The 23,429-nt window shown below is 42.8% G+C and overlaps 1 protein-coding gene across 2 annotated transcripts in view; it reads right to left on the reverse strand.

The window, feature by feature from the left end:
• Positions 1 to 5,253: 5,253 nt before the first annotated feature.
• The window catches only part of ESRRB (estrogen related receptor beta), a 153,703-nt gene continuing 135,527 nt past the window's right edge, over positions 5,254 to 23,429 (reverse strand). For both annotated transcript variants that reach the window (XM_060262685.1, XM_060262686.1), the window contains 2 exons: positions 14,422 to 14,691; positions 5,254 to 6,137 (listed from right to left, as the gene is read on the reverse strand). In XM_060262685.1, the coding sequence (XP_060118668.1) occupies positions 5,893 to 6,137; positions 14,422 to 14,691 (515 nt within the window). In that variant the 3' untranslated portion in view covers positions 5,254 to 5,892. The remainder of the gene's footprint in view (positions 6,138 to 14,421; positions 14,692 to 23,429) is intronic.

A 23,429-nucleotide genomic window follows, 5' to 3' on the forward strand; every position in this document is an offset into this window, starting at 1 on the left:
GTGGCCTATGAGCAGAGCGAAATGAGACTGCCTTTGCCAGGGACTTTGTCAGAAGTTTAGAAAAGTCTGTCAAGTGGTCAGTTTCTACACGTTATGTACAATGGTAGGTATCCATGAACAGAAGTTATTCTAGAAAGGCAAAAGGACTGAGAGATTATAGGGTTTCTTGCCAGAGATTTGGTACAAATGAAGGCAAAGGGATCCAGCAAGCCTGAGATCATAATCCTTAGCAAAGTATTCCCAAAGTAACAGAGATAAACTGACTCCAATTCTGATCATATTAATGAAGAAATGACCAGATTAATGACAAATGATCACCATACCTGGACACCAGAGATGAGACAATTACTGCATGTATTCAGCACTTGAATAAAACTATGTAGAGTTCCTGTACAATTTACCTCTTCTGTTTATAATTCTGCTGAATTTTGGCATGTCTAACAGCAGAAAAACACCTTTCCATCCCTCCCTATTTGGTTAGTGAGGGTCTTTCCTGAGTCCTGTAGCGTAGTACATTGGTGAAATAGGGCCATAACATATATACTGATGTAAAAGGTTTGTTTTTAAGAAGCAGCAAGTAGAGTTCCAACTGCAAAAAACCTCAACAGCACATACATCCATATGATGCATATGCACACACAATGTGTGTGTGGGGGGGGGGGGTGGCAATTTCGTGCTTTCCCAAAGGAGAGCTCGCTTTCTCAACTGCCAGATTCACCAAACACTCCACAAAGTTTGAAAAAAAGAGCCAATGCTCTTCAATTAAGCTGATTTGCAGGAAATTACAACCCATTTCCTAAACTGTAGAAGCTTGGAAACCACTCCTTGGACAACTCTTCCACTGAGGGTGGGAGCTGTCTCAGGGATCACTGGAGATTATTTGTCCAGATTTTCAGATTACAGCAAACTGAAAATACATGTCTCCATCTCCAAGCAATATAAGAGCATGAATTTGTCACAGTTTTGCATTATACACAGAAGGGGTCAGGTATAGGTATAAAACTTGAATTTTTTGTTTCAATGACAGGACAAGGACTCAGTATTGCTATGTTGACAAATCCATACTTTGACTGGATACATAGGATACTGGCTAGTACAATACCAAACATTTATGATGCCATGATGAACGTTTGAGTTTAATCCAGCAATTTTGCTATTAATTGTGCACAGGAAAACAGGCTTTACAAATTAAAGCCATGTGGGAAAAGATGCGTCAGAACCCCCAATAAATGTCAGCTCAACCAGTTTTGCTTTTACATTGGTTTTATTTCTCATTTTGTTCGAAATGACCTGTACCACAAGAATACTATTTAATTAGTTATGTAACAGTGTTGTTTTTTTCAGGAGCAGATAATAGCTGAATAGATACTGTTTATTTCACTCTCAAACTATGGTACCCTGCATAGCTTGCACAGGCTTTCCCAATCTTTTCGGCTTCCCTTTAATCATCAGGCCACAGGAACTGCGTGGGGGCTTTGATCACTCGATTGGCTGTAGCCTGTAGCTACAAGGCGGGGGGGGGGGGTGCTGCTCTCGCAGTTCTAAGGTAACAAAATGGTTGGCTACTTACATTCTTAGGTCTTTCTCCATATTTTTATCTTTTTACAGCTTGCTGCAGCATGGCTTCCAAATGTGTTTTTTAAGAGTTCCAAAAGTCTGGTTATGAAGAGAAACTAACACTCCCCCTATTTGGCATGAACAATAATATTTGGTTGTGGTTTTGCAGTTTCTTCACATTTTAAAAAAATAATTGCAAAGTAATGCCCAGTTTTCTCAGATAAAAGTGGGATGGATACACCATTGTGGATCTAAACTGATTCCCATTAAATTGGGGTTCTTTTTGGACTAAAGGCCAAGGGGTTCTGTTCTCAGTGAATAGGAGCAGAATTTGTTGTAACATGTGGAAGGGTTGCATTGTTAGCAAAAGACCACAGTCTGTGTATGCGTATGCAAAGCTTTGGGGGCGGGTACACTGTGGTTTACAAGTTGGTGACCCTTGAAAGGAGCCCCCTAGAACAGAGTGTGTTGATTACCCTCATGCTTACATTCTAATAAAGGCGTATTACCTGCATGCCCTGTTCTAAGCTCACCCTGAGGCTAGTTAGTGCATAGGGGCTTGCCTACTCCATGGAAGCTACAATTATACAAGCACTTGTAATAGTCAAAACCATTCTTGTGCGAGAAGTGTACTCCTTGCAAAGTCCTTGCTCATTTATTCTCTTTGATCATTATTCCTTGATCAATAATAATAAATAATAAATGATCATTTATATAATTGTGTAACTGTTGCAAAGCAAGAAAAAATTCTTTGCATAAACAAGCACACAAACATTACTTTTCATTTGCAAACGCAGGAAACTACAGCTGCCCCCATCTCATTAAACTGTTGCTAATCAGTGGCACCCCCTCAGCCTATAAATAAGTTTCTGCAGTGGCAGATTATTATAAACCTCCTCAGGTGTATGTTCAAAGAAGTTAATTCCAAACTTGCAACTGCAGCTCCCTTCACTGCCTCTACATGACAAGAGATTATATTTCTCCCACACACACCTCAAAAAAACTATTCTGGTCATCTGATTCACTGAGATCTATATGATCTATACCCATTTGTTCAGTTTGTTGGAGTGGTCCTAAAAGAGAAACAGGGACTAACCCCCCCCCCCCACCCCCAGATAGAACAGGGATAACAGCTGGTAATTTCAGAAAGCATCCTCACCTGTGCACAATCTAGCCTTGATTACTTGCTGATGTGGGCCATCACCAGAAGGAGGCTATTACCATTGTTCCTTGCCTCTGAGTATCAGACTGGCCACTAGTGGAGAACATGAACTTTGTCTGATCCAGTAGGGCAGGTCTTATGCTTTTAAAAAACAAAAAAACAAAAAAAACAACCTCACTCTATTTGCAAAGAATAGGTGAGAAGCCACACTAAGGTGAGAATTATACTATCCAGTTCTGCACTGCCCCCTTTCCCTCCTCTTTAGTACAAGTTTACCCTGCTTTCTGTTCCAAGGTGGCAAAGAAAGAAAACTCATTTCTGTAAATAAGAATGAGTATGCTTCTCCCATTAGGCTTCTGAAACTTCAAGTGTCCTCCGTCTCTTAAACCAGTGGCAATTTTGCTTTGCAAAAGGACATCTGCCTGCTATTCAAAGAACATGCTGCTGATAGGACAGGGAAGGGCATTCAGACAAGAAAATTACTTTGAAGAAGACTACAGATTTATACCCCGCCCTTCTCTCTGAATCAGACACTGAGAGCGGCTTACAATCTTCTATATCTTCTTCCCCCACAATAGACACCCTGTGAGGTAGGTGGGGCTGAGAGGGCTCTCACAACAGCTGCCCTTTCAATGACAACTCCTGTGATAGCTCTGGCTAACCCAAGCCATTCCAGCAACTGTAAGTGGAGGAGTGGGGAATCAAACCCAGTTCTCCCAAATAAGAGTCCGCACACTTCACCACCACACCAAACTGGCTCTCATTAAAAGTGAGTCTGACAAAGTGATGGGGAAATATATCTGTATTTTCCCTCCATATGCAGAAAACCAACTGAACCTGAGAAATTATAAAAAAGGAGCTAGAGGGTTGAAACCCCCCCCCCCCCAAACAAACAGAAAGGAGACTATTACAGGTATTTGTCTAACATCTAATTTGGACCCAAAATAGTTTCCAGTGGCACACTACACTTCCAGAGATAGTTCCACAGTTAACAACCAGCATATATTTTTATTTTTCCCTAAGAAAAATTATTTATGCAGTCAGGTGGCTCATGTTGTCTTTTTTGTTTAGGAGAGCTTTGGACTGGAGTTTGGATGGAGCAGCATGAGCAAAAAGCTGAGACTGAAAGGGTGAGCTGCTGTTCTTACTGACCCTGGAAAGAAATGGGAGAGCAGGCAGCCCTCACCTGTGAATTGGAGATTGCCATCTGTGCTTTTTATTGCTTTGGCTCTGCAGTTTCTGTGTTGCCATGATGTCTGACCTTATAGAATAAATTCATCTTGGCCAATGCGGCCTCCAATTCGGGCCCTCCTCTTGAGGGGCAGTCTCAGGCTGTAAGTATTTGATCTATTTATGACATTGCAAAAATAAAATATAGACATCTATTTCATGACTCATATGACTGTATACATGGAGTATTATAGGGGAGAGGGAACAACCTTGTGTTGACTCCTAGGCACTTTCACACATCCTAAATAATGCACATTAATTCCCATTCCATTGTGTTTTAGTGATCAGTTGCAAGTAGATGTGCCATTTCACACAGTAAAATCCAATTACAAAGTGCACTGAAAGTGAACTGAAAAAGCATTACTCAGCATGTGTGAACACACCCCTTGCCTGCACCAAGCTATACACAGACCTATGTTACAGGTTTGTACTATGCACAAAGAAATTATGCTTGAGCCCTAGTGGTGATGGTGGTGGTGTCCTTGAGCCTACCTGGAAGTCATATCCCATGACCTAGAAGCACTGCCTGCTGAGTTCCGATTCAAGGGCAATGCATCCCATCATTCCACTTCTATCGGGAAGAATTCAAATTTTGCTCAGCAAATGTGGTAGGACTGAAGCAAAGGCATTGGACCATTCTCCCCAGTAGCGAGGGAAATGTGCTATGAGTTCTCAGATGCACTCTCCTATTTCCCACTTCATGTGCCTTTGGGGCTAAAGCCCTGTGATCACTGACCTGGGCTAGATTCAAGCAAATGACCTCGATATGAGAGTTGCCACAGCAGGGGAGGAAGGAAGAGTTATTTAAGAAACAATGATTAAATATCACACTGGGTATGTGTTTGTGTGTTTGGTTCTTTTGATATGATACAAACTCAGCAGCCTTCTGAGGTGATTCTCCCCTTCCCCTCCCATCACTTAATATAAACAATATTTGGATTTAGACCTAGACATCCATTTGTTCCAGAAAGACTGGGAAATGGTCTCCTTTGAGGATACTTTCTCATTCGAACCCCCTCATGCCAGGCAAGTTCTGTGACAGTGGGAAAAGAAAAAAGGAGGTAGAGGGGTTTTTAAATAGCACCACATGTAGGAGGGTGAGGGGATTATCAAGCAAATAGGACCCTGGAACAAAAATGTCAGCCTCCCCGTTTTCCTCTGTATGCTCTCAGACAACGAGACCTTCCTCCCAAGGATATAACTCCAGCTTCTCTAGCAGCCATTAGGAATGTAGTGATCACACATGGGTGGGGGGTGGGAGGGGAAGCCAGGTGTAAAGACACTGTACAAGATCACAAAATATCTTACATGGTTAGACCTGTCTTTCCCAATATGAAGCACAGTCTTTTTATGTACATGTTTTATGAATAGTTTAAGCATAAGGGGCAGCCATTTTAGACTTAAAGAGATGTGCCTGTCCAAACCAGCAACTGTCACAAAGGCTTGCGCTTCAAAGAATGGTATGAAGCCCCAGAGCCACTGACGCCCATGTTTTTACCCCCCTCTCCAGCACCCCCATGCTATGAACACTATACATTCTTAGTTTTCACCATTTTCTGCTTCAGTCCCTACTCCCTTTCTCTAGAAGAAAGAAGGTCAGAAGAGAGAAGAATCAGCTGCCCCGGATAGTGCAAAGAGCATCACTGCCCTTGGGCTCCAAATTTCCTTTGGCTCCCTCTGCAAGTGCAAGAGCTTGTTCTGGAATTTTCCACAAAAAGAAAAAAAAAGAGAAAGAGAGTGATGTTGATTAAAAGAGTTTCCCCTTCTCTACACAATAATCTTCAGATGGATGTACAGGCTGGCAGGCCACCAGATGGACGTTAAATAATTCTTCTGTAATAAATGATTGGAGATAAAAGCCAGCTGCCACCTCTGTTTGGTTTGCTCTGCTGCATCTCTGTTCTCAGTCTGCTTCCCGGGCAGTGTGGGTAGGGCTGGGCCTGTCAGACCTTGGCCTCCAGCATTTCTAGGAAGAGTTTGTGCATGGGGACCTTGCCCTGCAGTTTAATGCTGTAGAAGTGCTGCACCGCCTTGGCAGCTGTCTGCCGCAAGAGGGGCAGGGTCAGCAGCAGCTTGCCTGCGCGCCGTGGCTCCTCATGACGTTGACTCAGCTCGTAATCCTGAAGAGCTTCGTGGAGAAGGTCCTGGAGCTTCTGCACTGCTTCCATATCTTCTATGTGCATTGAGTCTGCAAAGAGAGAAGGAGAAATGATGAGAGCTCAGTGGGCAGGGAAATGAACACAATGGCCAGGAACACAATACTTTGTGAATAGGGACGTTTGTTTGCTCACAGTGCAGGATTATTCCAGCCTAAAACAATTAGTGGGATTTGACTGGAATTACTGTGCATAACATTGCACTATCAGTCTATTGACAAAAGACATTTAGGGGGGAAATTAGATATGTTATGTAGTGAATGTGTTTTTGCATGTTTTGGATGTAAGAAAAACCAGTACAGTGCAATTTCTGAGAAACCTCATTCAATTTATTTTGCTGCTAGATTAAATACTATTTACCCTTCATTTGGGCAATTAGTTGAGCAAAGAAGTTTTTGTTGGCAATATTTTCTAAGCCAGAGACCCATATTCTGGTGAACATGGTCATACTACCACACCACAACCTGTATGGATTTTTATATAGACTTAGGCATCCTTGAGAGTTAAAAACTTAGGTCGTTTTCACACTCACCTTAATCAGCAGCGACGACCCTCTTCACCGTGCAGGATCTGCGCGGATTTCGCACTAATTGCCGCGGAGCACCCAGAAGAGCCGGAAAGTCCCGGCGCTTTTGCGGCGCAAACGGAAACTGTTTTTTGGCGGTTTCCGTTTGCGCCGCAAAAGTGCCGGGACTTTCCGGCTCTTCTGGGTGCTCCGCGGCAATTAGTGCGAAATCCGCGCAGATCCTGCGCAGTGAAAAGGGTCGTCGCTGCTGATTAAGGTGAGTGCGAAAACGACCTTAGTAAATTTGGCTAAGTAGTAGTGGCTTATCTTTCCCCACTCTTCTGACAGACACATATTGTGTGCCCTGGATCCACACAGTCCTCAATTCCTTTAAAATTATGAAGACCAAAAGTATATTAAAATGGCAAATGCAAGAGGTATGGTTCTTGGAGCCATTACCTAGTTGACCCAAGCTAGTCTGAGCCTGTTAGATTGCAGAGGCTAAAAAGGGTTGGCCCTGGTTAGTATTTGGATGAGAGACCACCAAGGAAGTCCAGTGGCCGGGAATGGCAAAACACCTCTGAGTATCTCTTACCTTGAAAACGCTACAGGATTGTGTGTGGTGACTGAAAGTGCCAGCACTTTCCACAACCACATGGTTCTAGGTGCCAACCTCCAAGTGGGGGCTAGAGATCTCCTGGAATTAGAACTGATCTTCAGACTTCATAAATTGCTTATTTATTTAAAACATTTATTCTACTCAGGGCTTTTTTGTAGAAAAAGCCCAATAGGAACTCATTTGCATACTAGGCCACACACCCCTGATGACAAGCCAGCCAGAACTGCATTCCTGTCGGTTCCTGCTCAAGAAAAGTCCTGATTCTGCTTCTCCTGGAAAAATGGACTCCATGCCATTATATCCTACTGAGATCCCTCTCCTCCCTAAACGTCACTCCCAGCCTCCACCCTCAAATCTCCCATTATTTCCAAATCCAGGGCAACATTATATGGGCCACACAGGAATGTATGAAACCCATGGAGCTCACTTCTTCAAGCAGAAAATTTTATTTCTTTATATAAAACATTTATTAGCCACTTTTTTACCTTGGAGAACTCAAGGCAGCTTTCGATGTAAATAAACAGTTATAAAACACACACATATAAAATAACAAATTAAAACCACAATTTACAAAGGTAAAGGTAGTCCCCTGTGCAAGCACCAATCATTTCTGACTCTGGGTGACCTTGCATCATGATGTTTTTGTGGCAGACTTTTTAACGGGGTGGTTTGCCATTGCCTTCCCCAGTCATCTACACTTTCCCCCCAGCAAACTGGGTACTCATTTTACTGACCTCAGAAGGATGGAAGGCTGAGTCAACCTTCAGCTGGCTACCTGACTCCCAATAGATAAAAACCTCTAAATTAGTCAAATACAGTCCTAAATAAAACAGGCCTCAGAAAGACTGAAAGAGATGAGGCCAGGCACACCTCCCTGGGGAGACTGTTCCATAATTGTGGGGATGCTATCAAAAAGGCCCTCTCTTGTGTGCCCACCAGAGGAAAGTTTTTGGTCAATGGGACAGTCAAGAGGGCCCCTTTCTGTGATTGTATTTCCCAGGCAGGAACAAATGGGAGAAGATGGTCCTTAAGATATCCTGGTTCCAAGCCATATAGGATTTTAAAAGACAAATGCAAAGAACCAAGGGGGAGGCTTTAGCGTCTCATATTTCCAACACCAGTGTTTGTATTTGTGCCCTTTGAATCTGGAATTCATCTGATTTGCATATGTAAATGTAGCAATGGAAAGCAAAGTACACAGCCTTTCCCATCTAAAGTCTGCACAGTGAAGATACAGAACAATTCTGTACAACGAAAGCCAAGATCCTTGAGACAGCCTCTTTTCCTATGTTCTCTCACCAATGTCCCAGCCCCTTGATTTCTCAAGTGCTCAGAGAGACCTGAATTTGGGAAAGGCTGTAAAAAACAAACAAACACATCACTGTGGGATTAATTTTGCTGTAATCCATCAGTGAGCCGGTGTCAATGGCACTGATAAACTGTTAATTACAAAATCAATGACTATGAATTTTTACAGCTGTTGGGAAGCCTCAAGGTGGGGGTAGGCTATAAAATTGAATCTAGGTGGGACCCAGAGGCTGTAATATGAAGCAGGAGGCTTTCTTTGCAAACTAACTCTGTATTCTTTGAAAGCCTTCAGATCAGACTCCAAATACAGTTTTAAGTTAAGGACAGCAGGTCACTCCTCATTCTCAGAAATTCACTTACAAAAAGGCATTGTACATTGTATAGCAAACAGCTTAAAGGTCTCTCTCCTGTCCCCCCAAGCAGAGTAAGGCAAAGTAGGTGCTCCATAGTCTGGACCTCTGGGATCTGGTAGATGTAGGATTCCATACAAAGCATGTCACAGAAAATGCCAGGAATTTGGGGAGCAAATGCCTGGGGAGGGCAGAGTTTGGGGAGTTCATGATGTCATGTCTAAGTAATATTCTTCTAGGCTGCTTCCTATAGTCTCTGTGAGCTTTGTCCTAATTTACCTCAGTTCTTCAGGGACAGATAACTGTGGCTAAAGGTAGGTAATTCCTTGTGTTGGGTGGGTAAATAGAAGCCCTAGGAGGATGAGGTGGGTCAGTTTTTCCAAAAGCACAGTGTTGATTCTATGGTTTAGGTCCTTGGGTAACGCTGATGCTATAATAATAAGCAAGGTGCTGGTGTCAGTTGCTATTAGCAGCTCAATTATCAGATTAGCAACCAACTGAACAATGTGATCAAGCAATTGGTTCATATTCTGATTTGTGTTGGCTGCATGAATCCTGCTAGTTACTAGACCTTTAGAAATGAGGCATATGCAATGCTTGTCTATTGATCAGTGCTAATGATATTCATGAAACTTACTGTTACCTGGGTTATAATGTGCATACATTTTTGGACAGAGTAGCTAATCCCCAGGTGGGACTTGAAGATCTCCTGGAATTACAATTGAGTTCCAGACTACAAAGATCAGTCCCATTGGAGAAAATGACTGCTTTGAAGTGTGGACTCTATGGCATTACATCCTGCAGGTGTCTCTTCTCTCCCTAAATGCTACTCTCCCCAGCTTTAACCCCAAATCTTCAGGAATTTCTCAACCCTGAGTTGGCAACCCTAATTTTGAACAAACATAATTTGTCTGAGAAGTTTTAAATAAGCTTGCATCACTCAATTAGCTTCTGCACACATGCTGTTTTGGCTTAAGCAGATATGGACACTGGGTTGGATCCAGCTGGGTTTTCCACTTATTTGCAGATCTTCTCCATACTACAGCCCCCCTCCCAAATACAAACAAGTCCTGAGCATGGCCTTTTGGGGAGATAATAGAGGAGACATCCTTCTCTTTTCACCAGCAGAAAAGCTGGTTGGATCTAACCAACTATTTGCAGCTCCTAAAACACCCCCCACCCCACTACTATTAAGACTCCAGGGAATGGGGCGGGGTGCAGCAAGACTAGGGATGCTCTCAGGGGAAAAAACCTAAAGTTGTGCAACCCTTGAGATCATCATCTCAAGCTCAGGGCTGTTCTTCAGTCCACTAGGTCAGGAGTCGCCAACGGTAGCTCTCCAGATGTTTTTTGCATACAACTCCCATTAGCCCCAGCCAGCATAGTCAATGACTGGGGCTGATGGGAGTTGTAGGCAAAAAACTTCTGGAGAGCTACCATTGGCCACTCTTGCACTAGGTAATTGTTTATGCACAGGGATTTGTTATCTTTGTAACACTTCCTGCTTAATCTTTGCTTGATTCTTTCAGCCTCTGAGAAGCCAAAAAGAGAGTTGCTCCCAACTTATTTGGGAGCAATTTTTTTTTTTGTCAAAGTTGCAGTCTGTTAGTATATGCACAAGAAGACAAATAAATGATACAATTTTCAAATTTGCAGAATCTCATTTAATATTATGCTAGCTTTAAAATACACTAACATGACCAATTGTAGAACGATCAGTTGATTTAAACTCTGGTTGTTGTTTTTTTGTTACCTATTCAAAGAATGAATGAGGCTGACACAATGAATGAGGCTGACACAGGCCAGGTGGGACGGTGGCTCAGTGGTAGAGCATCTGCTTGGGAAGCAGAAGGTCCCAGTTTCAATCCCTGGCATCTCCAAAAAAGGGTCCAGGCAAATAGATGTGAAAAACCTCAGCTTGAGACCTTGGAGAGCCACTGCCAGTCTGAGAAGACAATACTGACTTTGATGGACCGAGGGTCTGATTCAGTATAAGGCAGCTCCATATGTTCATATAATCTGAAAGAGAATCACTGGTCCGTGACAAAGATCAGGAATTCTTGGCCACTGTTTCTTTCATCATGGGATGTCTATATGCATCTCTGTGGTAGCAGGGTTGATTTCTGTGATGGCTATCCATTGAGTTCACAGTTATATTGAGCAACGCAGTATGACCCAAAACATCCAACAAAGGACTTCTTTGTTCTTGTGGATGAACTGTTATTCTAGGGAAACATCCCTGGGATAAAACACTCCGAATTAATATTGAGTAAATAATCACAGCTGATGTGGAATGCTATATATATGCTATATATACTATACTATATATACTATACTAATATACTATATATTCTCTTTACGATTTTCTTTAGCATGATGCTTCAAAGAGCCGCAGTAGATCTAGATGAGGACGATGGTGTCTACATCCGCTATCGCACCGATGGCAGCCTGTTCAACCTGAGGCGACTAAAGGCCCACTCCAAGACAATGGAAAAACTCATCCGAGAGCTACTGTTTGCTGATGATGCTGCACTCGTCTCCCACTCGGTATCAGCTCTGCAGCATATGACGTCCTGCTTTGCAGAGGCTGCCAAGCTATTCGGCCTAGAAGTTAGTCTGAAGAAGACAGAAGTTCTCCACCAGCCTGCACCCCAGGAAGATTATCACCCTCCCTGCATCACTGTGGGTGAATCAGTTCTGAAGACAGTCCAGCAGTTCAGCTACCTAGGGTGCATCATCTCCTCAGATGCCAAGATCGACAAGGAGATTGACAACAGGCTGGCAAAGGCAAACCGTGCATTTGGCCGACTGCACAAAAGAGTGTGGAGCAACAAGCATCTGAAAAAAGGCACAAAGATCAATGTTTACAAAGCGGTTGTGATGACAACCCTCATCTATGGCTCCGAATCGTGGGTTTTATACCGTCATCACCTGCGACTCCTTGAGCGCTTTCATCAGCGCTGCCTTCACACCATCCTCAACATCCACTGGAGTGACTTTGTGACCAACACTGAAGTCCTCAAGCGGGCAGAGGTTACCAGCATCGAGGCACTGCTGTTGAAGACGCAGCTGCGCTGGGCAGGGCATATTTCTAGGATGGAAAACCACCGCCTTCCCAAGATTGCCCTGTATGGCGAACTCTCCACCGGCCATCGAAATGGAGGGGCACCAAAGAAGAGGTACAAGGACTCCTTGAAGAAATCCCTTAGCACCTGTCACATCAACCATCACCAGTGGTCTGACCTAGCCTCAGATCGCAAAGCATGGAGGCACACCATCCACCAGGCTGTCTCTTCCTTTGAGAACACACGCATAGCTGGTCTTGAGGACAAAAGGAGATTGAGGAAGAATCGCACTGCTACAGCACCAACCCCAAATCAGACTTTTCCCTGCAGCCGCTGTGGCCGGACCTGCCTGTCCCACATTGGTCTTGTCAGCCACCAGCGAGCCTGCAGCAAACGTGGACTATTGCACCCTTCTTAAATCTTCGTTCGCGAAGCCAAGCCGAGAGAGATACTATATATATAGTATAGCCCAGGGATGGCCAAACTGCGGCTCAGGAGCCACATGTGGCTCTTTCACACATATTGTGTGGCTCTCGGAGCGCCCCCGCCCCCGCTCCAAGCTCTGTCAACCAGTTTGGAGAATGCATTTAAAGTTTTTTTCTTTCCACCTTTCCCTCCCCTCTCCTCCATCTATTTTCCTTCCTTCCTTCCGGCTCTCAAACACCTGACATTTATTCTATGTAGCTCTTACATTAACCAAGTTTGGCCACCCCTGATATAGTCCAATCTTGTAAGAACTCAGAAGCTATGCAGGTTTGATACTTGGATGGGAGGCAGCCAAGGAAGACTTTGCAAAGGAAGGCAATGGCAAGCCACCTCTGCTAAATTGCTTGCCTTGAAAATTCTTATGGGTTTGCCGTAAGTGAAGTCAGATGTGACTTTACAGTGCTGTACACACATACACCAATAACAACTCATTTTTCATCTGGAAAATGACAGTAGTAATGACTTTCAATTCCAGTTGGTGACCTTTGTTATGAGCAGGATGACTATAAAACATTTTACGCAAAAATATACCATAATAGTAATTAATAACAATTAAAAGCAACAATTAACTCCACCTCCAGTTATTTGGAAACAACTGTGGTTTGGGCAACTTTTTCATCTTTTGATTCATTATCTGAACGTCAGATTAGATAGAAATGATCTTCCTGTGTCTTTTAAAAAGCAACTTTATCTATGTGGAACAATGCAGGGAGGGGAAAGAGAGGCTTAAACCCTTCCACTTCTCTATGGTTTACTAATCAACCCCCTCCCACATCCTGCTATTAGATCATAAAAGACTATGCAAAACAGCAAAATCCTTAAGGGACTGAATGATTAATAATAATAATAATAATAATAATAATAATAATAATAATAATAATAATAATAATAACTTTATTTTTATATCCCGCCCTCCCCCGCCAAAGAGACACCCTCTCTCTGAACAGTAGAAACAGCTCTTTAAAAATTACTGGGAAGATCCAGTGATGGACTTGCCAGCATCTTACCTTCTAAGTGGTTCTGGGGCTACTGTGGAATGAAATCTGAATTGATTTTTCTGTAACTCACGGCAAGGTTGAAAACACTCGTTTAACATTATAACTTCCCATCTATAGTTTCTCTAGGCCTTTCTCTAGATAGTAGTTAGTTATTGGAAATTAAATGAGATAGGCTGCTTGCATAGTGCATCGCTATGCACCCTGACTTGTATAGCTGCCAACAGGCCTGAAGAAAAATGTCCAGTCGCTAGAAGGCTTAATGTGTGGAAATGGGTAGCTGAAGCTTTTAAAGGTAAATAATGTTCCATTAAGCCTTTATTAATGCAACAGGACATTTTTTTTCTGGGCAGTTGGCAACCCTGCTTGGCCTGCAACATGATGAGTAGCTGAAATATCAAGGGCTATAAAAACCAAAAATGTCCTTTTCTGCCTTGATGTTTCTTCAGCCAGAGTCAAATCAGAATAGTTTGCAGATCATCTTCCTCCTACCTTCTTCATAAGCTTCAAGATCCAGAAAATCCTAATTTGGACCACATATAATAAACCTTTTTAATAACTCAGTGCCAAGACATTTTTGGTAGAAAAAGCCCAGCAGGAACTCATTTGTATATTAAGCCACACCCCCTGATGCCAAGATAGCCAGAACTGTGTCCCTGTGCATTCCTGCTAAAAAAAAAGCCCTGCTCAGTGCCAAACCCCGTCTTTCAACATGACTGTAACTTGCCATTGGCAGTACTTGGTGACCCAGCTCTTATTAGCCTCTCAGATCATAGCCTGCCAAGAATACTATTTGATGATCTTCTGATGAAACTAATGTGAAATGCATAGGGATTGGAATACTATAAAATCTTTCCTCTTATTGTAATTAGGATATAAAAATCTTTTTTTAAACCTATGACTAATAATCTTACATAATTGACTTTTTTTGCCTATATTGCCTCACTACTGATGCAGCCTTTGTTCCTCCCCATCCCCTACTTCTTACCTGAATTGGCAAGAGCCAGAGCCTTAAGCGTGACAAATTCTTCTTTCTCCACCTTCAGCTTCTTATACCTGCGCACCAGCTGCAAGATGGCCAGATAAAGCTCCAGGAGCCCTGTCAAACGAGAGTGTTCCTCATCCATGATGTAATCTTCAGCATAGACCAACTTATCTTCATAGGGTAATGAGCGGTACACAATACCCAGGATGAGGATCTCCATCCAGGCACTCTGCAACAGGCTCATCTGGTCCCCCAAGGAAAGATTAGAAAAACCTGACAGGAGAAGAGAAGAGCAGATCATTTTATGTACACCAGGAGAGCGGGTATGCATTGACACTACCAGCCCCAGGTGCTGATGCTTAGAAAGATGGCAGAGACTGCTGTTGGCACATTCAGTTTTGGCAATAATCTGCCACTTTGGGACCCACTGATGACACTGTAAGCACAGACTACAGATAAAAGTCTTCCTCAGAAGCACCACTGGAAATTTTGGAAGGGCAATTTTCAGCTACTCCAAGGGTGGACCTCATTTGAAGACTAAACTTTATTTGTGTAACTGAGGCCACTATATATGTGTGTAAGAAAGCAGCCATAGAGAAGGGCATTAGGAAAGGAAGCCTGCATAGTAACTGTGTTTGATGAGCCACCTCCATCAATCCAACAGTATTTTACACCCGGAATTCAAAAGGTAACCTTATTTGATATATCAGCCCCACCAAGCAGAGCTCTGTTACTGTATTTTGCAGTAACACTCCTATGAATGAAAACTGGAACTTGAAATGCTTTGTGAAAATTACTAAGAACCACCCACAATTCTTCAGGCAGGTAGCCATGATGATCTGAAGCAGCAGAACAAAGTTTTGAGTCCAGTGGCATTTTTAAGTCCAACAAAGTTTTATTCAAGGTATAAGCTTTCATATGCATTGTTCTCCAAAATTCCTATTCTAAGAAAAAACTGGAAGAACTGTCTCTGATCAAAGACAGAAGAAATGAGAGCAAAGAAATGCCCTTTGGAAAGTGTGTTTATTCCCAGCATTGTCCTGGACTGTCATAGAAATATTAGGGATCAAAGCCTAAATGTATGGGATGTAGATTGAATATGCTGTGAGGGCCCCTTCTGCTTCCAGTTGGCCTGGCTCAGTATCACACCTTAGTTGCAAATGCACTGCGGGTATATGCAAGTAGGAATAAACCGGAAATCTCTTGCTGTAATGATGTCTTAAGAGATCAGTTGCTCTTTTTCTTCTTTGTGCTCAGTGGCTTCACCATTGCCCCACAGTGCAGGCTAAGCTCATTAACCTTTGCCTCAAAGATGCTTCTGTCCCAGTAGCTGTGATTTATGCTCAGTAGGATGCCTTTATTCCCAGAATCCTCTCTGCTTACGTACGCTTATGCCTGCATCTGGGCTAAGGAAAACCAGCCACTGCAAGGATCGTTTGATTCCTCTTGTTATCAACTTGGCAATTAACAAAAGAGTCGGTGATTGCTGTATTGACTGGTCGGGAGTTCTATTTTTCTATCTCAGCTATCTCAGCCCAAGGAAGTGAGGGCAAAGGGATGGGTTAGTGGTATTTATTTATCACTACACCATGTTTTGTGCTTGTGTTGCCAGAGGAGGTAAGGGGTGATAATGGCATGGCAGTCCTTGGACATCCAATTTCCCTTATCAGGCCACTGAATAGAAAAGAGGCCGCGGGCCACATTAATTAACAGATACCAATCAGCCATCACGTGTTGTGTGTGCGTGTGTGAGGTCTGATGGGTAGGAGGGAGGGATCGATAAAGCATTGGGGAGGAGTGCCAGGAGAAATAAGAGGACAGCTGAAGAGGAGCCTGGGCCACCAGGGAGATGAGTGACAAAATCAACACTGGTTATGGCCAGCCTGCAAATGGAAAGGAGCTAGACTAGAAGCCACTCATCCCCAGTATGTGGACAACAAACTAAGACTTGACCCGCCATGTGTTTGAACAACAGTCACCTGCTCTTCCTCTGTTAACAAAGCAAAGCCTCTGTTACCTTGCGATTGTTACCTTTGTATTTATTTAGCATACATTTATGCTCACAAAGATTGGGCTCCACTAAACTCATTACTAGGCACCAGAATGGCCTCTTAAAGCCAATTCATCTGAGCTTTAGATTCTGTCATAGCAGAGGAAAGAGTCTCTCATTTCTCCAGGCCACTTAATTTAGAACTGTTAGAGGCAGTCAGTGCCCTTTGAGGCTAGTTACAACAGAAAGAATCCAATACGTTTAGAACCAGGCATGCATGCATAGTTTAGGGTGTGAAATAAAACATGGGGGGCCACACAGAGGGGTTTCTTCACATATTATGCTTTTCTAGGTGAATACCTAAGAATTTCAGGCTTACACTCAAAAATGTTCAAGGTGAATGCATTAAACACATATTTGAAAACATGAGCACCATAAGGGAACACTCATCAGAGAACTGGGGCTGGCTGCAGCTCCCTGGCACATTAACATGATGTGTAAGTTGTCAAGCAACCCACAGTCTGGGTCACAACTATTAAGTGTTCTGGTGTTCACCACAGCATGTGAAACTGCAGGTCACTTTCCTGCCAAACCTATCTGGAGAGGAGGCAGCAAATCTCTTTGTCAGAGTCAGTTTTGGCAACACCATATCCTTGACATCTAGCAAGCTATGATAAAAGTTTTCTAAATGGGGTTGCTGCTGAAAACAGTTTTTGCAGGGTGAGGAAATACACAATGGGTAACGATCTGTACTGAGATCATTTCTATTTAATTTAGTAATAAATTATCTGCTGTTGCTAGAGACTAGTGAACTAAACCAAGTTTATGGCTGGCACCCAATTATTCAGCATGGCTAAAACCCAAAGGAGGCTGTGAAGAGCTCTGGAGCTACAGTTACTTATGCAGTGGCTTTAATCACCTGGGGGTGGGGGGAAGTCTTGGGTTTTTAGTAGAAAGCTCAGAGAAAAGTGCCTACTCAATGTGCTGCAGCAAAAAAGGGGGCAAACTGAGGGAGCTCATGGATAGGGTTGCCAATCCCCAGTTGGAGGTAGAGCATCCCCTGGTTTGGAGACCCTTTCCCCATCTCAGGGTTATCAGAAAGCAGGGGGTGGAGGGAAATGTCTGCTGGGCATGCCATTATACCCTATGGAGACAAATTCCCATAGGGTATAATAGATACAGTGGGGATCGGGGGGGGGGGGGCTGTTTTTGAGGCAGAGGCACCAAATTTTCAGTATAGTATCCAGTGCCTCTCCTCAAAAGACCACCCAGGTTTCAAAACGATTGGACCAGGGGGTCCAATTATATGAGCCCCAAAAGAAGGTGCCCCATCCTTCATTATTTCCAAATGGAAGAAAGGCATTTAAAAGGTGAGCTGTCCTTTTAAATGTTATTGCCAGAACTCCCTTCAGAGTTCAATTGTGCTTGTCAAACCCTTACTCCTGGCTCCACCCCCAAAATCCTCAGATTTTTGAGTTAGATCTGACAACCCTACTCATGGATATTGGTTCTTCTTTTAAATAACCATCCAAAAGTGGCCCTGCTTCAGATTGGGATCTCATGGGAGAGTGGGTTTAAACATTCTACCCTCTCATAGTTTTGATACCTGAAATACACAAATGGTTTATTCTTTATTTTCTTGGCAGTTGATCCACAAACAATGGAATCAGTTTGGGCACAGATCTCCTGCATGCCTGTCCTCTGTCTGTATTTTTACAGTTGTGGAATCAGTTTATTTCCTTCCACAGATGCCTTCAATAATGATTTTCAAAGGAGGGTGATGTTATCATTGGTGGTGTCACAGCAACCCCCCCCCTTTTTTTAAATAGCACTAAAATATCAATATATAGCTAGAGCATTGTAACAATGAGCTTAGCAGGTTCTCCGAATTACCAACTTTTATTTTGTAAAAAAGTAAGTCTCTAGTCTGTTTCCTCAGAAAGATATGCCTTTTTTCCCTTATATCTCAGTGAGGATAGGGCATAAAGACTTACTTTTTAAAAAATGAAAGCTGGGAATACAGAGAACCTCCTAAGCTCATTGTTATAATGCTGTAGTGATATATCAATATTTTAGTGCCATTTTTTAAAAAGGAAAACTACTTGTCTTTGAGGGGAGGGAGAGAGAGTGGTTTGATCACCACAGTCCAATAATCAAAAAGTGGGCTGGAGGTGTGTGGAAGTGGGTGGGATGAAGAAAACCAACAGAAACATTATGCACAAGGATAAAGCTGAATCAAAATTGACTTCCGAAAAATACTGGGGTAAAACTATCACAAAAGAGCCAAGAAAAACAGCGGGGGGGGGGGGGGGGGACAAAAAATTGTGAAAATGAAAGGCACAAAAATGTGTGCAGAAATCATGGGATAAGCAACCTTAAGCAGAAAAGCCCAGAGAGAGATTGAGGCCCGTTATGCATGCACATCTTAGTGCAGATTTTAATTTTGACTTCAGATTCTGTGTCAGCCTCATGCACCATTGTTTTTTCTTATGATGTATTTATTCTGCAGCAGCAGTTTTAAAAACACACTTTTCTAAATCAGGGTGGAATGTCTCTGGTGATGTGTGAGGGATGGCATCAATTAAAAAATTTTTTTTACACAATTGCCCTATTGCAGCTGTGCAGTAGCATCCAGCAAGCACCTTCCATTAAATCCTCGTGGTTCGAGTTTTGTGTATGCATTTCCCCCCTGTTTAAAATTTTTATTCAGTGATCTGAGACAAATTATAGTCTCATACTGCTAGACTCATGCCACTTGTAAAAAAAAATTAAAATGAGGGGGAAATGGAGCTTGTACAACAATAAGGGGGGAGAATAGCAGAGGGTGCAGATTGGGCAAAATGACCTCAATGTGGGTGGAGGAGTGACTTTCAAGAGATCGCAAAAGGGCAGAGGAAAATCTGAGAATCTGTACACTTTTGAATTACCTTCAGTTTGGAAGTGAAACAAGGAGAAAATTGGCACAAAAGCACTCTCAGAAAATGCTGCAGACACAGCGACTAGAAAGCGAACTGAGGGCTGAAGGGAGGACAATCAATGCAGAACCACAGAGAAAACCTGACGAACATGCACAGTGAAAGTAAGGGGAAACACTCATGCAAAACAGGCCTGCGAGAGAGAGGCTGCCATGCATAGGGCTCTGGTCCAACTTTCAGTTTGGAGAACTATTTGGATTTTAGGCTACCATGACAGGTACTGAAGTACTAATATCTAAATCTGTGGCTGACCTCCTTTAAGTGCGCTGGAGAATGTATAGAACAAAGCAACAAAAATGACCCGGAAAAGGAATTCTCTATAAAGAATATTTATGAGACTAAGTTTATTATGTTTAAGGGGAAAATGTGACAAAGGGAGAACTTGCCAGAGGTTTATAAAATTATGTAGAACAGTCTAGGGCTTGGATCCAGAGATGTATAAGCAGAAACAAAAACAGACTTTGTGCTGTACCATCTGTAAGATCTTTTGCAATGTTTAATGCTTTCTTCCCTCTATCTTATAGCACCCAGAAATTGCTTGCAAAATATCTTGCTCAAGGACCTATGCATATATGCAAACAGGAGTATTCAACAGAAAGCTTTAGGTTCAGGACAAGCAAAAGGAATTCCCCCTCAATATGCATAATCAGTTTATGGCCACTAGTTTATGTTGGGTTTTTTACAAAGATTAAACAAATTGAGGATCAGTCTATCAATAATTTCAGCCATAATTGCTAAAATTGTAGCTTCTGCATGTAGAGACAGCATGCCACTAATTTCGCCCGAAGCCTGGGTCAATCAAACAAAAGGAGATGGCTATCCTCATCTGGCCCTATTTATGTGAGCAGCCTATGGTCATCCAATATTGCTGCTGGAGATAATAGCCCTCAACTAGACTGACCTTTGGTTGGATCCAGCAAGACAGTTCTAATTGTTTATGATTGGCAGTGCTATGTACAGAGGCATTCTTGGTGGCTTCACTTTACTCTTTCCCCTAGGGTGCCATAAAGAAAACATAGCGGCTGCAGCTGCTGGCCATCTCAAAAGAACTAATCCCAGAGGTGATGGGCACTCCTAACTCCCTTTAGCAGTCCACTCAGATTAAGTTCCAGTGACATTTTGCAATCTGCAGCAGATTGAGAGCCAGTGTGGCATGATTAGGCTCTAGGAGACTCAGTTTTCAATCAACACTTATTATTATTTCTATTTGTTAATCACCCTATTCCAGTTTATGCCCAGCTCTGGGCAATGTACAAGGAGGCATAATGCCATAAAACAAATATACAAACATTAAAATTCAATATACAATATGATAAAAACAAAAAGAACCAGAAGAGATCCAAGATGATGCCCTGTAAATTTCCTATCCCAGTTCTGGGATAGAGATCCAAGTGGCATCCTGTAAATTATCTATTCCAATTCTGGACTACCTGGCCATTTTCTGGGCAGAGGAAGATGGAACTCAAAAACAGGATATATGGAATGGGAGAGAAGAAGGGCCATGGAAGCTTGCTGAGTGATCTTGGGCCAGTCAAATATTCTCAGTTTAACCCACCTCACAGCATTGTTGTCATGAGGATAAAATGGAGGAGGGCAGAAATGATGTGATAAACTGCTTTGGTTCCCCATCAGGGAGAAAAGAGGGATATAAATTAAAAAATTAAAAAGTGTATAACACACAGAAAATTCCCATCTTTAGGAATGCTAACAACCTGGAGGGGGGGACCTACCCCCCTTAATAGAGAATTATGGAGACATTATTTACCAGGTTATGTAATTTACCCATGCCATGAAACACTTAATTTGTCCATTTTCACATATAATGGTAGACACTTTTTTCCCTCCATGTTGTCAGCAACATTTTGATTCCCCACTCCTCCACATGCAACTGCTGGAGTGACCTTGGGACGATCATAACTCTCACAGAGCTCTCTCAGCCCCACCTACACAGGGTGTCTCTTGTGAGGAAGGGAAGGGAAAGGAGATTGTAAGACTCTCTGAGACTACTTCAGGTAGTGAATGGTGGGGTATAAATCCAATCTCTTCCTCCTCCTCTTCTTTTTCTTCTTTCCTCAAGCACATTCTTTGATTCCTCCCCTACACCTCTCCCCCACAGAATAACATATGTGCTTCTCTTGGCAGGTTGCAAGCTGAGTCTCAAACAGTCCCTCAAAACTTGGTGGTATTTGCACCCTTGGATGAAGTCACTTCCTACTTTTTTTCACACATTTGGCAGTAGGATTGAGAGAGAGAGAGAGAGAACACACATAATTTGTGGCAAGTGGAGTTCATAAGCGGTTAATTTATTATCATTTCTGCCATCCTGGAGGGCCATTAGCAGCGGTAATAAAGAGAGATGTAATTATAGGATCTGAGGCCACTCTAGATACAGCTGCTGTCACTCCACCGACCATATTTCATCTTGTGTTGAGCTTTTCGTCTTCCTAGCAAGAAGTGCAGCTAAACAGCCACTCTGGGAGAGCCCCTGTCAACACCCCTCAACAGAAGTTTTCCTGAGAGAAGCCCTGGGAAGGTGGAAGCAACACACAGGTGATTAATGAAGGGGGTGGGAGAGAAGGGTGAAGGAAACAGTCTTATCCAGATGGAAAGAATTGCAATCTAGCCAGGGAGGATATTAGGGAAATAATATTTGCTGAATACATTATTAAAACACTCTACTCCCAATTACAGGAGAGTGGCTTTAAGCTTTAATTTGCAGGCACATGCAACTGAGAGGGAACTTGCATTAGAACAAGGACCTTGCAGAGTTATCATTTACACATCTGAAGCTAATATCTAAAAGTTGCAATTTGTATGCATATACCTGACTCTATTCAGCATCTGGAATACAAATATATTTGAGATCACAAAAAATTTCTAAGTAAACAAACTCAGTGATTTCACTGATAGCTTGTTTTTGTATGCTAAAAAGGGAATGTTGAAAGTTGTCCTTAGCTACAGTTCCCAAATAAATGGGTGATATGAATTACTGCATTAAGTCAACCAGATCTACAACCATATTTGGCATTAGCAGAAAGAACTGTACTATTTGGGGAACATTTAAATTATTTTCCTGATTTCAAGAAAATGGAAGTGATGGAAGGAGAATAATGATAATGTGTGGGGAGAGGCTATATCTGAGTATGTGCATGTCAAAAGAGACAGGAGGAGGACAAGCAGCACAATGCCACAAACCTACCCATTTATCACTAGAAACTCAGTTTATAGTACTATCTTAAACAGAGTTCTGCCCTTCTAAACTCATCATGGGCTTCAATGGTCTCAGAAGGGCATAACTATGTTTATGATTTACACCGTCAGGCTACTTTTTTACAAGTCATTGGCAGGACTGGCCCATCCATTAGGTATAACTAAGTAGCCTAGGATGTCCGAGGTGAAGGGGTGCCAAAACCAGCACCATTCCGCCCACCTGTGGTGTTGGTTATGCTGCTGGAAGTGGCATCCCTGGGTGGTGTCTCTGCCCCCAGTGAGTGGCCTGGAGCGAACTTGCTCCTTCTCTCCCTTGCTCCCTCCTTTGGGGACAGGGCTATGAACTAGTCAGGGGTCAATATCCTTTTCCAAGGGCACTTTGGGCTCCCAACCCACCCCTGTTGGGAGATGTGGCACCATGGAAGGTCACAGTGAGGATGATATGAATGGTAGTAGCTTCCCTGAAGTGTGAGGGAGGAGCAGAGCAGGTAGTGACTTCTCCATGGTGCAGGAGGCAGCAAAGTCATTCATCTAGGATGCCAAAAATCTTGGGCTGGCCCTAACCATTAGAAGACACAGCAAGTTCATTTCCATCTTTGTCTTTCCATTCTAGAAGTCTAACAACATTCTTTCTAAAGGCCAACACTGTTATCTGAAGGATAACTTATGTGAGTAGAACTACTCAGGAAAATGGAGCCAGGATAGAGGCCCCTTCATTAGCACTGCATTCTTGATCCTAACTGGGCTTTGCAGAAACTGAGGAGAAAGTTACCCAAAGCTGTCATGCAGCTGCATGGAAAGGGACCAGACTTGACACAAAAAACTTACTGTGAAAC

Source organism: Heteronotia binoei, chromosome 21 (genome assembly GCF_032191835.1).
Source record: "Heteronotia binoei isolate CCM8104 ecotype False Entrance Well chromosome 21, APGP_CSIRO_Hbin_v1, whole genome shotgun sequence".
Lineage (NCBI taxonomy): Eukaryota > Metazoa > Chordata > Lepidosauria > Squamata > Gekkonidae > Heteronotia > Heteronotia binoei.